The 12,223-nt window shown below is 48.1% G+C and overlaps 6 protein-coding genes across 6 annotated transcripts; 3 read left to right on the top strand and 3 right to left on the bottom strand.

Moving 5' to 3' along the window:
• Window positions 1-896: 896 nt before the first annotated feature.
• K444DRAFT_661352 (uncharacterized protein) lies at window positions 897-2,547 on the bottom strand (the record flags this gene model as incomplete). Its single annotated transcript, XM_024886575.1, has 2 exons — window positions 897-1,728; window positions 2,360-2,547. The coding sequence occupies 2 exons, from the start codon at window positions 2,545-2,547 to the stop codon at window positions 897-899; spliced, it is 1,020 nt and encodes a 339-aa protein (XP_024740241.1).
• Window positions 2,548-3,049: 502 nt separating this feature from the next.
• On the top strand, window positions 3,050-3,849 carry K444DRAFT_627059 (uncharacterized protein; the record flags this gene model as incomplete). The annotated part of the gene is made up of 3 exons (XM_024882752.1): window positions 3,050-3,076; window positions 3,403-3,574; window positions 3,620-3,849. The coding sequence occupies 3 exons, from the start codon at window positions 3,050-3,052 to the stop codon at window positions 3,847-3,849; spliced, it is 429 nt and encodes a 142-aa protein (XP_024740240.1).
• Window positions 3,850-5,635: 1,786 nt separating this feature from the next.
• K444DRAFT_610181 (uncharacterized protein) lies at window positions 5,636-7,269 on the bottom strand. Its single transcript, XM_024879697.1, has 4 exons — window positions 6,943-7,269; window positions 6,860-6,894; window positions 6,488-6,809; window positions 5,636-6,438 (listed from the first exon to the last, which is right to left on the bottom strand). The coding sequence occupies exons 1-4, from the start codon at window positions 7,144-7,146 to the stop codon at window positions 5,863-5,865; spliced, it is 1,137 nt and encodes a 378-aa protein (XP_024740239.1). The 5' UTR covers window positions 7,147-7,269; the 3' UTR covers window positions 5,636-5,862.
• Window positions 7,270-7,461: 192 nt separating this feature from the next.
• Window positions 7,462-9,032, top strand: K444DRAFT_585062 (uncharacterized protein). The gene is made up of 2 exons (XM_024877898.1): window positions 7,462-7,701; window positions 7,797-9,032. Exons 1-2 carry the CDS (start codon window positions 7,575-7,577, stop codon window positions 8,813-8,815), a joined length of 1,146 nt encoding a protein of 381 aa, XP_024740238.1. The 5' UTR covers window positions 7,462-7,574; the 3' UTR covers window positions 8,816-9,032.
• Window positions 9,033-9,427: 395 nt separating this feature from the next.
• K444DRAFT_610179 (putative mitochondrial zinc maintenance protein 1, mitochondrial) lies at window positions 9,428-10,029 on the bottom strand. Its single transcript, XM_024879696.1, has 3 exons — window positions 9,939-10,029; window positions 9,686-9,871; window positions 9,428-9,622 (listed from the first exon to the last, which is right to left on the bottom strand). The coding sequence occupies exons 1-3, from the start codon at window positions 9,991-9,993 to the stop codon at window positions 9,519-9,521; spliced, it is 345 nt and encodes a 114-aa protein (XP_024740237.1). The 5' UTR covers window positions 9,994-10,029; the 3' UTR covers window positions 9,428-9,518.
• Window positions 9,980-11,961, top strand: K444DRAFT_610177 (uncharacterized protein). Its single transcript, XM_024879695.1, has one exon. The coding sequence runs from the start codon at window positions 10,187-10,189 to the stop codon at window positions 11,906-11,908; it is 1,722 nt and encodes a 573-aa protein (XP_024740236.1). The 5' UTR covers window positions 9,980-10,186; the 3' UTR covers window positions 11,909-11,961.
• Window positions 11,962-12,223: the final 262 nt, after the last annotated feature.

Genomic DNA, 12,223 nt, shown 5'->3' with positions numbered 1-12,223 from the left:
CCCCTTCCAGAACAGTAGAACGACGCTTCACAGCGGCCTACCCGACGACCAGCTTTGCGGGCCAATCGTCCTGCGGCGAGGAAGCCATGGCTCGGGGACGAGTCCAGCCCCGCAAGCCAGTGACGCTTCCTCGGGTCTTCTGGAAGAGGAAGCCTGAGATGGATTGGCCTGGAGGCTTCTCTTCCGTCTCTGGTGCTGATGAATAGTCACGTGCTGCCCAGCCACTCCCCTGGCTCCCAGCCTTCCGGTCTCAATGGAGAAGGCAGCATTTGATCGTGCCATTCTTGAACCCTGTGGCGTTCGGCTTTGCAGATACCAAGGGCTTGGTGGACTTCGAATGCGGCCAACTCTCGCTCCGAGTGCAGTGTAATTTCAAAAGCATTTGGTGCGGTTGTCCTCGGCTGAGTTAACCCCTCAATCATTTCTTTCTGCCACTATTTTCTGATTGGGCACGCTGGGTCCTTCGTCTTTGCAGATTTGTGAAAGACAAAGGGATCTCCTGTGCTTCCTGTGCTCTATACTACCTCCAACTTCCCCTCAGTTCTCGAATATCCCCCCACCTTTAGGCGAGCCCCTTTTTCAGCTCGCTTAATTCTTCGCAATTACACCTTCGCTTTGAATCCCCATTGAACCAAAGTCAAGCTGTACATTTCAAGAGCCTCTCCTCCGAATGTTCCAAGTGAAGGTGGGGGATTTTACATTGTTTCCTGTACACGTGTCCCAAGACTTCCGCACACATTGAAAGTCATTGGTTGCAAATGTTTGCACGACTTTGAATGGGGACATTGGATATGTGAGAATCATGTTTGAGTATTGCAACAACATTTCGTTGTGATTGTTTCGAATAAGTCGAGTACAACGTGCCATTGTCCTCTCACCCCATCAGCATCAGCAGCTCAACCTTTAACCTTTTTCGCCATACCAAGCTGCCTCGAAACTTTGCAAAGAGCATGCTCAACATCAACGACATTAACCTTCCTACCCTGCGCCTCCTCACACGCCCCAACCAACTTCATAACTGTCTTCATCTCCTTTCCTGGCTTCATCAGCACCTGCATAACCTTCCTCAAAACTCCAGCCAGGGCAGCAGCATCCTTAGGCATCTCCTCCTTCGAAATATCGGCTGCGTGCTTCAGTCCAGCTGTTGGCCCTGACGGTGACCCTTTAGATGATTTTGAGGAAGGCATGATGTGTTCAGCGAGGTCTTGCGCGGTGGGAGAGAGGCAGATGCCGTACTCGACGAAATCGGAAACGAGAACCCAGGGGATGATTCCGCCGGAAGGGAGGGACGGGATTCTCTTGTCGGCGAGACTCTTATAGACGGAGGCGAAGGTCAGCGCAGCACCCGTAGTCTTCTGAGTAGTGTAGTCGTTATGAAGGGCTTGAGAGAACTCCCAGAGGAGCGTGAGCATGGTGGGAACCTTCGACTTGACTACTTGGAAGTTGCCATAGACGGGTAGTGCGATGTTCGAGGGGCCGCCCCAGGCGGTTATTGTGGTTGCGAGAGAATTGAAGTTGGGAGATGTGCTTTGTGGCAATGTCAGGGCTGTGAGGTGTGCTTTATCGCCGAATCCAAAAACGCGAAAGATGGCGAGTTGGAATACGTCGAGGGCCGTTGTACTGCTTTGAATTGGAAGAATTTGAATGATTTGCCTCATCGAGGCTCCGGTTAGGCGCAGTGGGAAAAACTTGTCGGCGGTAAAGTCGCTTGCCAGGGCGGTTGCAATGCTATAAAGAACGTTAGCCTTTGTATAGAGTATAATAATAACAATGAAGACATTATATAAACCCAAGCTGGCTTCACTTCCATCTTTCAGATGAGGAGACGTTATTGTTTGGGCATCATCTGAAGCTGCAAAGTAGAGCGGCTTCGGTCCGAACATTGCACACAACAGCCACCATAAGTTCCCTCGGTCTAATAGTTGGGAGCGAAACTGATGTAATAACATGATAAGTTCCTTCGGTCTGATGGTACAAACCAAAGACAACAACTTTTGTCATCTGAAAGATGGGATGAAATGAAGTTATCATATTGCTTCGCTCCCAACTTTCAGGCCGAAGCGGAGCCGTCTTGACATGTAACGTCAGATGATGATCAGCTGCCACCAAAGATTTTTCTGAAGCCAAGAAGATAGGAGGAGGTATTTATCGAGTTGTGTGCTTTCGCTCCAAACTATCAGAGCGAAGCGGAGCCGTCTCTCTAAGCAACATCAAATAACACTCAGTCACCAAAGTGAGCGTTATCTGAAGTCAAACAAAAGATACGAGCAGAATAAAGGAAGTCATTGTGTTTATCGTGTTATGTTACTCTCATTCCTTGGGGAAAACCGTATTGACTTCAGGAAAGAGTGCTACTTACTATTTCTGGGCCAAAGCATGCCCCTCCACCGTCTCGTCAAGCTCCGAGGCGGAGCCGTCCACCTTTTGGTGGAGATGCACACCCAGACGAAGGGTATGAACAAGGTCTGAAAAGACCTGCCTTTCAAAGGCTGAAAAGCCAGCCAAATGCTGGCTTTCATCCGAAGGGAGGGCGAAGTAGAAGGCCATTTTGTCTGAGAGTGTTTATAGAGGACGAAGATGTTGAAAGATCGTCAAATATCTATATAAGACGCTAATTGACTAGCGCAATAAAGACAATGAAGTGAAATTGTGCCAAATACTACGAGAACAATGACATTTGGATCGTAGGTATAGGACAATGATATCAAACTAGGAAAAATGAAAACCGAGGAGGCTCCGTAGACTTTAGACAACATTCAATTTACCTGAAGTTAAGGAGAAAGATGGGAACGAAGCCAGTAGCACTTATTATGAAAGATCAGAGCGAAGTCAATGTAGCTTTGTAACTTGAGATGACGCTCAATTGACACCTTCTTGGCATCTAAAGACAAAGAGAGGAGGATGGGAGCGACTCAAGCCACATTTTGCGTCAAGGATCAAAGCAGAAGCCGGCACAGCTTTGCAATTTTGGGATGTCACTCAATCGACAGCTTCTTATCACCAAAATGTTATTTGTTTGCCCCGCGTTAAACAGCGGCCAAAGGAAATCATGGCTACCTGGGTTTTCTTGTTGTCGGTAAGCGGGGCAGATTTAGACGGTGACAGTGCATAATAATTTGGCGCACTCAGTGAGGATGCGAAGTATCGCCCAGATGGACTACAGACCTTGCAGCAATACAATTAGATAAGGCCCGGTTGAGCTGATATATTCGTGAGATTGTACTCGAAATTGCAAGAGAATGACTTACTAGAAGCCTCTTGGCGAGGGGTGATCGCGGGCTGGTAAACATATCCATCTCAGGAGTTGTTTGCAGGTTTCGCATTGTGATGTATGGACGGAAGCCAAAGGGACGGATCATGTTGAAGTCAGACGGAAATGGAATGATGGGTTGATTACACAAGTCAAATCCGTGCTGTGTTGGAAGACCAAGATCAGAAGTCTGGAAAAGACCACAACAGCAGAAATCAGGGCGTTCTCAACAGGTTGATGAGAACGCAACGCGAGAAATTGAAGAGGTTTTTGCGGGAAGACTAGTGCTCTCAGAGGTGTCTGGATACGCCTGGAAACTGTATGGTAAGTTGCCAATGCTACCACTAGACGACTTGACTATAGTCCTAGATGGAACCAAGGCGGTGAGAGATAAAGGGCGAAAGATAAGGGCGAAACAAGCAGCAGAAGCTCAGAGCAAAACAGACACGCTTGAGATGAAGCCGAATGATAGCTTCTTTTCACTTAGACCTAAGTCAAAGAGACATGAGATGGGAATAGGAGTTGAAGATCCAAGTCTGTCTAGGACACTAATGCCGAAGTCCAATGATCGGACTCCTTTGAGTACAAATGTAGTCTGAGTTAGCGTATTGCCCGAGATGGATATAGGACATTGAGGTAGGAGTGGGGTGATTGAATATCGTGAATCAGAATAGAGTTAATTGTACCATGGTAGAGTTATAAGCACGAAACACAAGCAGCATGCCTCGGTATGACAAGACCGTTCAACGCCTCTACGGAATCCTTGCTATGATCCGCTAGCTGCCATAACGCGGACGACTAGAATGGAAATTCATGCACTTGCTAATGAATTCAAGCGGATCGGTCACTCCAAAAATCTGGAATGTTTTCCCAGGCGGAAGAAGAACCTTGATGTTAGCATTGAATGTTCGAGATTTGACAAGTACAAATGGAATTGAACCTGGCAATTTGTCCAAAGCGGCAAAGTAGATGACATTGAGTATCATTGCGAATCTGGAGTGCTTAGAGTTAAATGCTCTAAGAATTCTTGGGCAATAAAATAATGCCTGGCTTGAACGGTACTGAGGTTTTGGTAACCTTACGTTGAATTTAAGCAGAGCTTGAAACTTCTGGTCGTTATAGTATAATGAATGCAGCAGAACTTGGAATTCCAGCAGCGATAGTATAATAGATTGCAGCACAAAGATTTGGTGGCCCAGATTTCCGGCGCTTGGAATGCCGCAGAACTTAGAAGTTCTCGGCGGGCTAGTATAATAATTTCATAGCTGGATACTTCAATCTTCTCAGCATTCTGTCTTTGTAATAAAGTAAAGGAAATTCCCAAAATATACAACATGACTTTGGGACATTTAGATAAGAAACAATTGAGATATTCAATCTGCCTTGGAACATTAGAAAGTAGAGCCTGATATCCGCATGTAATCATGCGCTCTCGGTTCGGCCGATGCGGGAGAAGCAACCACAGAACACGCCTTTGAGCCAGAATCGACCATTCACCTGCCAGCTCGGCATGCGTCTTAACTCTGGAGGGCGGTGGAGTAATAGCATAAGTGAGGTTCCCAAAGTAGAAAGTCATGTTGCCAATGGAGTTGAGGTTGGAGTGAAGTTGGCAAGACACAGAGAATCCTTCGTCGAGAAAATCGCAGGCGTTAATCTCTCTAGAAAGGGCGACGAGCTGTTGGAGCTGATAATAATCATTCCGACTTGGAAGGCGTAAAGTGGTTGGCTATATTCATTGGCTGTAAGTAATTCTTAATAAGGAAGTGAGCTTGGAAGAAAGAGCTTCCAACCGCATCGCTCCATGAGCTTGACGAAAGCTTGAAGAACTTGCACTGGGCACAAGATTATTTTGTACGGAAAAGACAGGGCCGGCTGTGTTACTATACAACTTCAATTCACTTCCGAGGCCGAAGAAAGAATTTCAAACTGGGTATTGTTCGTGCGAGTTCATGCCGCCTCACTAAAATCCGCGGAGGGTTAGAAATCAATGACAGACCATTTCCTTACTTCCTCGCATTCCCGAAAAGGCAAGCCCTGGATTTGACAGCGATCTGACAATCAGCTCGGAATCGCAAAGATCAATTCCGTGGCTGAGTGCAGGCCAATACGCGAGTGATAGGATACCAAAAAGTGAGGAGCACAATTGCCGCTTTAGGAAAACGGTCTTGCGACGTGCAACAGGCGACGTTCCCAGCCTTTGAGACATTTGAAACATGGATGGTAACTTCGCTATACGCTCTATTTGGTTTGGGCATTGCCCGCTTTGGGTAAATGGAGGCGCCATGTTCGGTTTGCCTTAAAAATGGAGAATGGAAAAATTGCAGTGAATGGTTGCCGGCACTTGATGCTCGGGTATATTTTGGAACATATGTGATGGGATCCGATCAAGTTTTGGTCATGTCTTCTCTCATTATCATATTAATTATCTATGTTTCTGGCCTACTCTATCAGACACAATGTGCTCGGAAGTGTATAAACATTGAGCAAGAGAAAAACCTCCCAGCGAGGGCCGAAGCAATGTACAAAGAAGATAACACAACGCAGCGGCCAGGAAATCAATGCAGCATCTCATCTTGAAAACCATCTTGCTGACTCCGATCCGCAAACTCCGCTCATGCTTTAGGCTTTCGTGCAACCATCAAATACATCGGGGTAAAGAGATCCTCTTTCCCACCGTCGACCAAGCAATCCGCACCAAGTGCCAGGCTGTCAGCAGTCTTCTGCGTTCCTTGAGGAGCAACGCCGACCTTCTCCAAAACATAGACGAACCTATGCACAAGGCCTCTTCCCCACCAAGTCATTCTCGCGATCGTGGGGAAGTCCCAAATCGATCCCATCATCTTGAAATCTCCAGCGAGAGGGTAGTACCAAGGGGTACTGTCAGGTCTCTTGGCCAAATCCTCGTGGAGTTCCAGTTCAAAGCCGGCGGCTTTGATGGCAGCAATTCCCTCCGAGATCTTCACCATATTGGAGATTCCATTACCTTGCTCGATACCAAGACGGATTTCGCGATGGTGCGGGTTGTTGTTGTCGTAGTTGTCGGTCATGAGCCATTCGTACACGCCAAAGACACCGCCTGGCTTGAGAACACGGAATATTTGGCTGTATACACCTTCTAGGGAGGGAGCGTGGACGGTCGCTTCAATGGCATAGACAGCGTCGAAGCTGTTCGCAGGGAAAGACATTTGCTGGGCAATGTTAGAGAAGACGAACAGGAGCTAAAAGAGCAGGACATACCATGAAGTCACCCTTTACGAATTTCAATTGGTCTGCAAGACCCTCCTTCTTGGCATACCGTGTAGCTCGCTCAATCTGGTAGTCATTGTTGTTCAAGCCGGTGATGTTTGCGCCTGTGAACTTTGCGATTTCCCGGGCTGGCCCTCCAACGCCACAGCCAACATCGAGAACATTGTCTCCATCTTTGATACCAATCTTCGCGGCGAGGTAGTGTTCGTGACGCGCAATGGCTTGGTAGAAAGGTTCACCGTAGGCGAAACGGCAGAAGTGGAAGGATTGACCCCAGCCATACTCGTAGAGATCTGTTCCGAGGTTGTAGTAACTGTGAATCGTTATTAGCATGGTAACAACGTTTTGACGTCTGTTCCTTACTGTCTCGTTAGGGTAGCATATTCAGCTTTTCGTGCCTGGAGGCGAATTAGTACGCGGCAGACCTCAACGGACAGAAAACCTACCTCTCTGGTCTCAGGGCTTTCATCCTTTGCAGCCTTGTTGTCCCAATGCTTGAAATACTCATCAACAGCAGCTTTTTGAGCAGCCTTGTCCTTTTTCAACATTGCACTGAATCCTCCATGGGCCTTGGAAGAGTCCTTGTGCATTGCCTTGTTGAAAGCAGCATCGCGAGTATGATCTTCGGTCTCGAGCATTGCGGGAGCCATTGTTGGTTGAGAAGAGGGTTCGAGAAGAAATTTGGAAGAGAGGAGAATCGAATTGAGTGAGTTGTAGGTGAGTAGATGCGGCCGGGGAACTGGTGGTATTTATGTAGACTTCTTGGACTTCCGTATGTTTGGAGATGCAGGCACAATCTCGCTCGACTCAGGGGTCACTTTTTTAGTGGAGACCTCGAAACCTATTGGCGGATCCAACACGAATACGAACAGCTAATCAACAATCACTGATCATGAATCACGTGCAGGCAAGGCTTTGACTACCTGTGGATTGGAAATTTCGTCGATTTATCGCCTCACAGCCTCACGAGTTCATCCACAACACAACCCCTCCTCATCCTCGATCCACAAGACACCACCCAGTCGCGGCTCCCAAAGAAGTTTCGCGCAGTTGGCGATATCTGCTCAAATAGCCCAAGATGCCTCCTCAAATCAAGCAAGATCTCAACCGCTCTGGTTGGGAGACCACCGACTTCCCTTCAGTCTGCGAGAACTGTCTCCCAGACAATCCATATGTCCAGATGATCAAACAAGACTACGGAGAAGGTGTGTACCTCGCGATCGCCTTTGTTCAAACAGAGTCTTTAGACCCAGAAGACAGCTTCGTTTCCTAACGTGAGCATTGGCTGACTGATCTGCAGAATGCAAAATTTGCACACGACCATTTACGGTATTCAAGTGGAAAGCGGACCGCACAGCACGAAGCAAACGTACCAACATCTGTCTCACGTGCGCCCGTCTCAAGAACTGCTGCCAATGTTGTATGCTCGATTTGTCCTTCGGTCTCCCCATCGTAGTCCGCGATGCAGCGCTCAAAATGGTAGCACCTGGCCCTCAGAGCGCCGTTAATCGAGAGTATTACGCACAGGAGCACGAGAAAGAGATTGAAGATGGGAGGGGAGGGGTTGAGGCATATGAGAAGACGGACGAGAAAGCTAGAGAGCTCCTACGACGACTAGCGAACAGTGAACCGTATTTCAAGAAGCAGAGACGGATTGGACCAGCCGAGGGAGAAGGTGCTGAAGGAGACAGCTCGGGGAGTGCAATGGCGTTGGCGAATAACGGCCCCGGTCCGATACGAACAAGAGATAACAGAGGCGCGCCAAGTTCGAGAGGAACGACTCTACGGGGTGGAAGGGGCGGGCCAAGAGGAGGAAGGGCTTTCCCGAGTGCGGCACAATTACCTCCTGGACCGCAAGATATCTTACCGCCGGCAGACCAATCCATCACTTCATTATTTGTTACCGGCGTGGAGGATGATTTGCCTGAATTCAAGATCCGTGACTTCTTTTCCCCTTATGGGAAGATCCGGTCTCTAGTCTGCTCGCATATGTCACATTGTGCGTTCATCAACTACGCTACGAGAGAGGGGGCGGAGGCTGCTGCAGAAGCATTAAAGGGGAGAGCTGTTATTGCTGGGTGTCCGTTGAGAGTTCAGTGGGGGAGGCCGAGGCCCATTGGGAATATGGACAAAGATGAGAGAATAGCTACTGGGAGGGAAGGACGGTCTGCCTTTTCGGATTCGAGTTCGCAAGGAGGGGTTGGAGGCGCTCGAAGAGCTATTGACCCTCCGCCGAAGGACGATCTGGCTAGCATGGCTGCTGTGGCCCCACCACCGGGTCAAGATGATGTTCAATATGCAAGCTTGGCTGGGAATTGATGGATATTGGTCATTTGCATTGGAAGGCGTTGGGCGACGATGAAATCGGTCTGGGCATGGCGATGACTTGTTCGTAGGTATATTATGAATTGAATGATTACCCTGGGCTTTCATTATCACTCTGCTGTAAAAGCATGTGCACTGTGCTTCTTCGAGCTACTGTATTGAATTCTTGTTACTCGATAAGCATAATGTAACTTTGACAAAGCAACCTCCCACTTTATTCTCCTTGCCTTATGGCAAAGTAAAATCAAAAGGTTCAAAATAGCAAAAGTGTTATATACCAAAGCCTTAATCACTACCAACAAGTTCCACGTTCTACTCCCCGGAATCTACCATAACAGTGGATCCGTGCCCGCGTGTCAAGTTAGTTCTCGCTTTTAAAGGCTCTTACTTGCAAGATGTGTCGCTTGTTGACATCGGAAAAATGCTTTAATTATATACGACCTGGCCTATTTTTTTTAGTTGGCAGTGTGCCACCCGCAGCCTGTCTTGTTAACTATTCTTACACTGCTCAATAGCACTTTAATTTCTCATGGCTGAAATCACTTCAAGGTTGAACGGCGAGAATTCGAGGATTTGAAGGGGTAGATCATATTACACACGCAATCTAGAGCGTAATCGTACAAGTAACTCTCTCCCAACATCTAAAGCCCATATGATACAGCGAGGGTTTTTCTTTTCCCTCGAGATCCATCTTGTACTACCGATCCGAGCATTTCTTGCCATCAATCACGACCTTTTGCCCGTTCGGCATCTTCACGGTGTCATTATCTCCCCGTTCTGTATGCTCATGAATCCTCAATTCTATCCTCATTAGCCCCCCAATTCTCACATCTCACATGAGATGAAAGCACAAGAATAACTCACTATATCTCTCCTCACCCTCCCTATCCACCCTCTTCCCTTGCACGACATTCTCCCTCAAAATCTTCGCCACCTCCTCCGCATGGGCGATGGCAGGTCGCAAAGCCGGATCACCTTGTTGCATCGCTGCATTCTTTCGGAAGGCGTCTCGTGCTTGGAACCGTGCAGCGTGTAAGACCTGCGCATCGCCTCCACCAAGCAATGTTAATATATGGTCATGTGAGTGTGGGGAGGGAGGTGTAAGGAAGGAGCGAACCTTGAAAGGCTATCCGCGTTGAACGCAGAAGGTGCCGGTATGCTGCTAGTGCCATTTCTGTTTACGTCTATCTCTTGGTCCTTCTTCGTCTGCATGGTGATACGTTAACATATATCTCTGAAATGGCTCAGCCAGCACACTTGCCAACAAAAAACGATAAACATTTGACAGGTGAACGCAAACACGTAAGAACTTCAATTTGAAAAGGAACATGTGAACTGACAGCTCCTGATACCAGATCGATCAGAATGCCTGAAGCAAACTCAGTCGACATTGAAAAAATTGCAAAGGCTTTGGACAATACTAGGCTGATGGTTGAGAATCTCGAGGATATAGTGAAGCAGAGATTGGTACATCCTACCGAAGCCACCGGCGACCGTGAGAGTACAAAGGTCGGAGAAAGCCTCTCGCTCGAAGGCATGGACCACGTGCAATTACAGGAGCAGATTTTGGCACTTTCGACGGAGACCACTGACAACCATGTACCTGCAAAAGCCTTGGTAGATCTCTCGCTCGAAGGTATGGATTTCGTACATGTACAGCAGTCAGGGCTGGCAGATTCCAGAAAAGCCACTACCGCCCAAGAAATCCTAAAGTCCTTGGACTGTGGCAGGCTCAAACACATGAACCTTGCCTATTGGGAAGAGAAAAGGTTGGGACAACATTCGACAGAAGCCAATCTCGACCTTGAAACTGCAAAACACTTGGAATATCTCTCGCTCAATGGCATGGATTTGGCGTATTTGCAACAGCAGAGGTTGGTACACTGTCCCAAAGCCACTTTCGAAACTGACAACGACAAAAGGCGTATTGAACAAGCAACGACCAGGATCACCAGCAGAACCGGTGGTGGAGGTGACAACCCCATTTCCGCATATCCTGCTAGAAGGCACTATGACCATCCACAGGATCATTCGCGCAAGGACACCCAGGAATGTACAACAGACCAGTATTTCCCTCATCCTATTGCTCCTGAGAGCGCGGGTCTTTCACTTCCATTTAGCCAACAAGAACAACGGGTCAACAGGGATCGCTGCGAAATGGGGACTCGCAGTAATGAAGTCGACTATTTCACAGCATACTATCATGTTGGAGGTCATAGCGAAACGGTAAATGTGAACAACCGAGTAGGAGAAGACGTAAGTTCGGGGGCCGACACGCAGCGCCCTCAAGTACTCTCCACCCAACGAACAAAGGACACGATCGATCCAGGAAATACAACTGGGGACACAAAAGTACAAAAGCCTGGGGCGGTGTTGAATACGGCTGGAGCAACCAAGTCTTCTGGTACGCCACGACCTGTAGTTAGGGTTGCAATTCCGAAAATTCAAAGCTGGAACCGACAAGTAACGGCGAGAGCAACCCCAACTTCTGGCCTACCAAGGACTGTAGTTCAGATTTCAACCCCGACTATCCAAAGCTCGCATGTACAATCAAGTTTGGCGGAAGCAACTAGGTCTTCCACTAAGACAGCGACTCGAAAGGCTCAAAGCTGGCCGGTACAATCATATTCGGTCAAAGCAACTATATCTCCGACCAAGCCAGCGACTGGAGAGGACTTGGTAACTCCAAAGAAAAGGCAGAAGGAATTCTCAAGACCGAAAATTTGCACAACGGAACAAGTAAAAAAAGTTGCACCTCCTCAGGAAACATCGGACATACCTAGTATCGATTTTCAAGTAGACACCACGCCCAAGGTCACAACTCCAGATCCCCCAAAGACGCTATCCAAGGCTGCCCGTAAGAAGCTCAATAAGAGGCAGAGGCAGGCAGGCGAGAAGGGCCGTGAGCACGAGGAAGCAGCGGCGATCGAGGCAGCGATTGCTTCGAATAGGGAACGGAGAGAACGGATTGACCAGTTTGAAAGGGCGACAGCGGCTGAAATCCTTCTCTCAATAGCTAAAACCACGAGAAAATTAGAGAAGGACGCCGTAGACGGAACGAATGCGGGAGGCGATGCAGGCGAGTGAGCTTTCAGTTTCGCTCGATAGGTAGCTCTCGATTCAAAAGACCAAGATATGCTTCGAATGCTTTTATGCGGTCGTTTGCCCCCAAAATTCCGATCCGTTAACCTTATCAACTTCACGTGACCTGAGATAAGGAAGAAGCGACGCTAACTTTTTTTTGCACTTCAGAACAAGATCAAAATCAACTCCACGTCTCAATCCCTACATCACAAGCAGAGGCAGACACAAGGATTGAGGAGACAATAAGATTCCACATCGAACTTATTCTATCGCTTCCTCCGCGAAGGCCATTGCCATTGCCCCACGCTACTATTCGCG

Source organism: Hyaloscypha bicolor (assembly GCF_002865645.1).
Source record: "Hyaloscypha bicolor E unplaced genomic scaffold K444scaffold_52, whole genome shotgun sequence".
In the NCBI taxonomy this organism is placed as follows: domain Eukaryota; kingdom Fungi; phylum Ascomycota; class Leotiomycetes; order Helotiales; family Hyaloscyphaceae; genus Hyaloscypha; species Hyaloscypha bicolor.
This window is presented reverse-complemented; position numbering and strand designations above follow the sequence as displayed.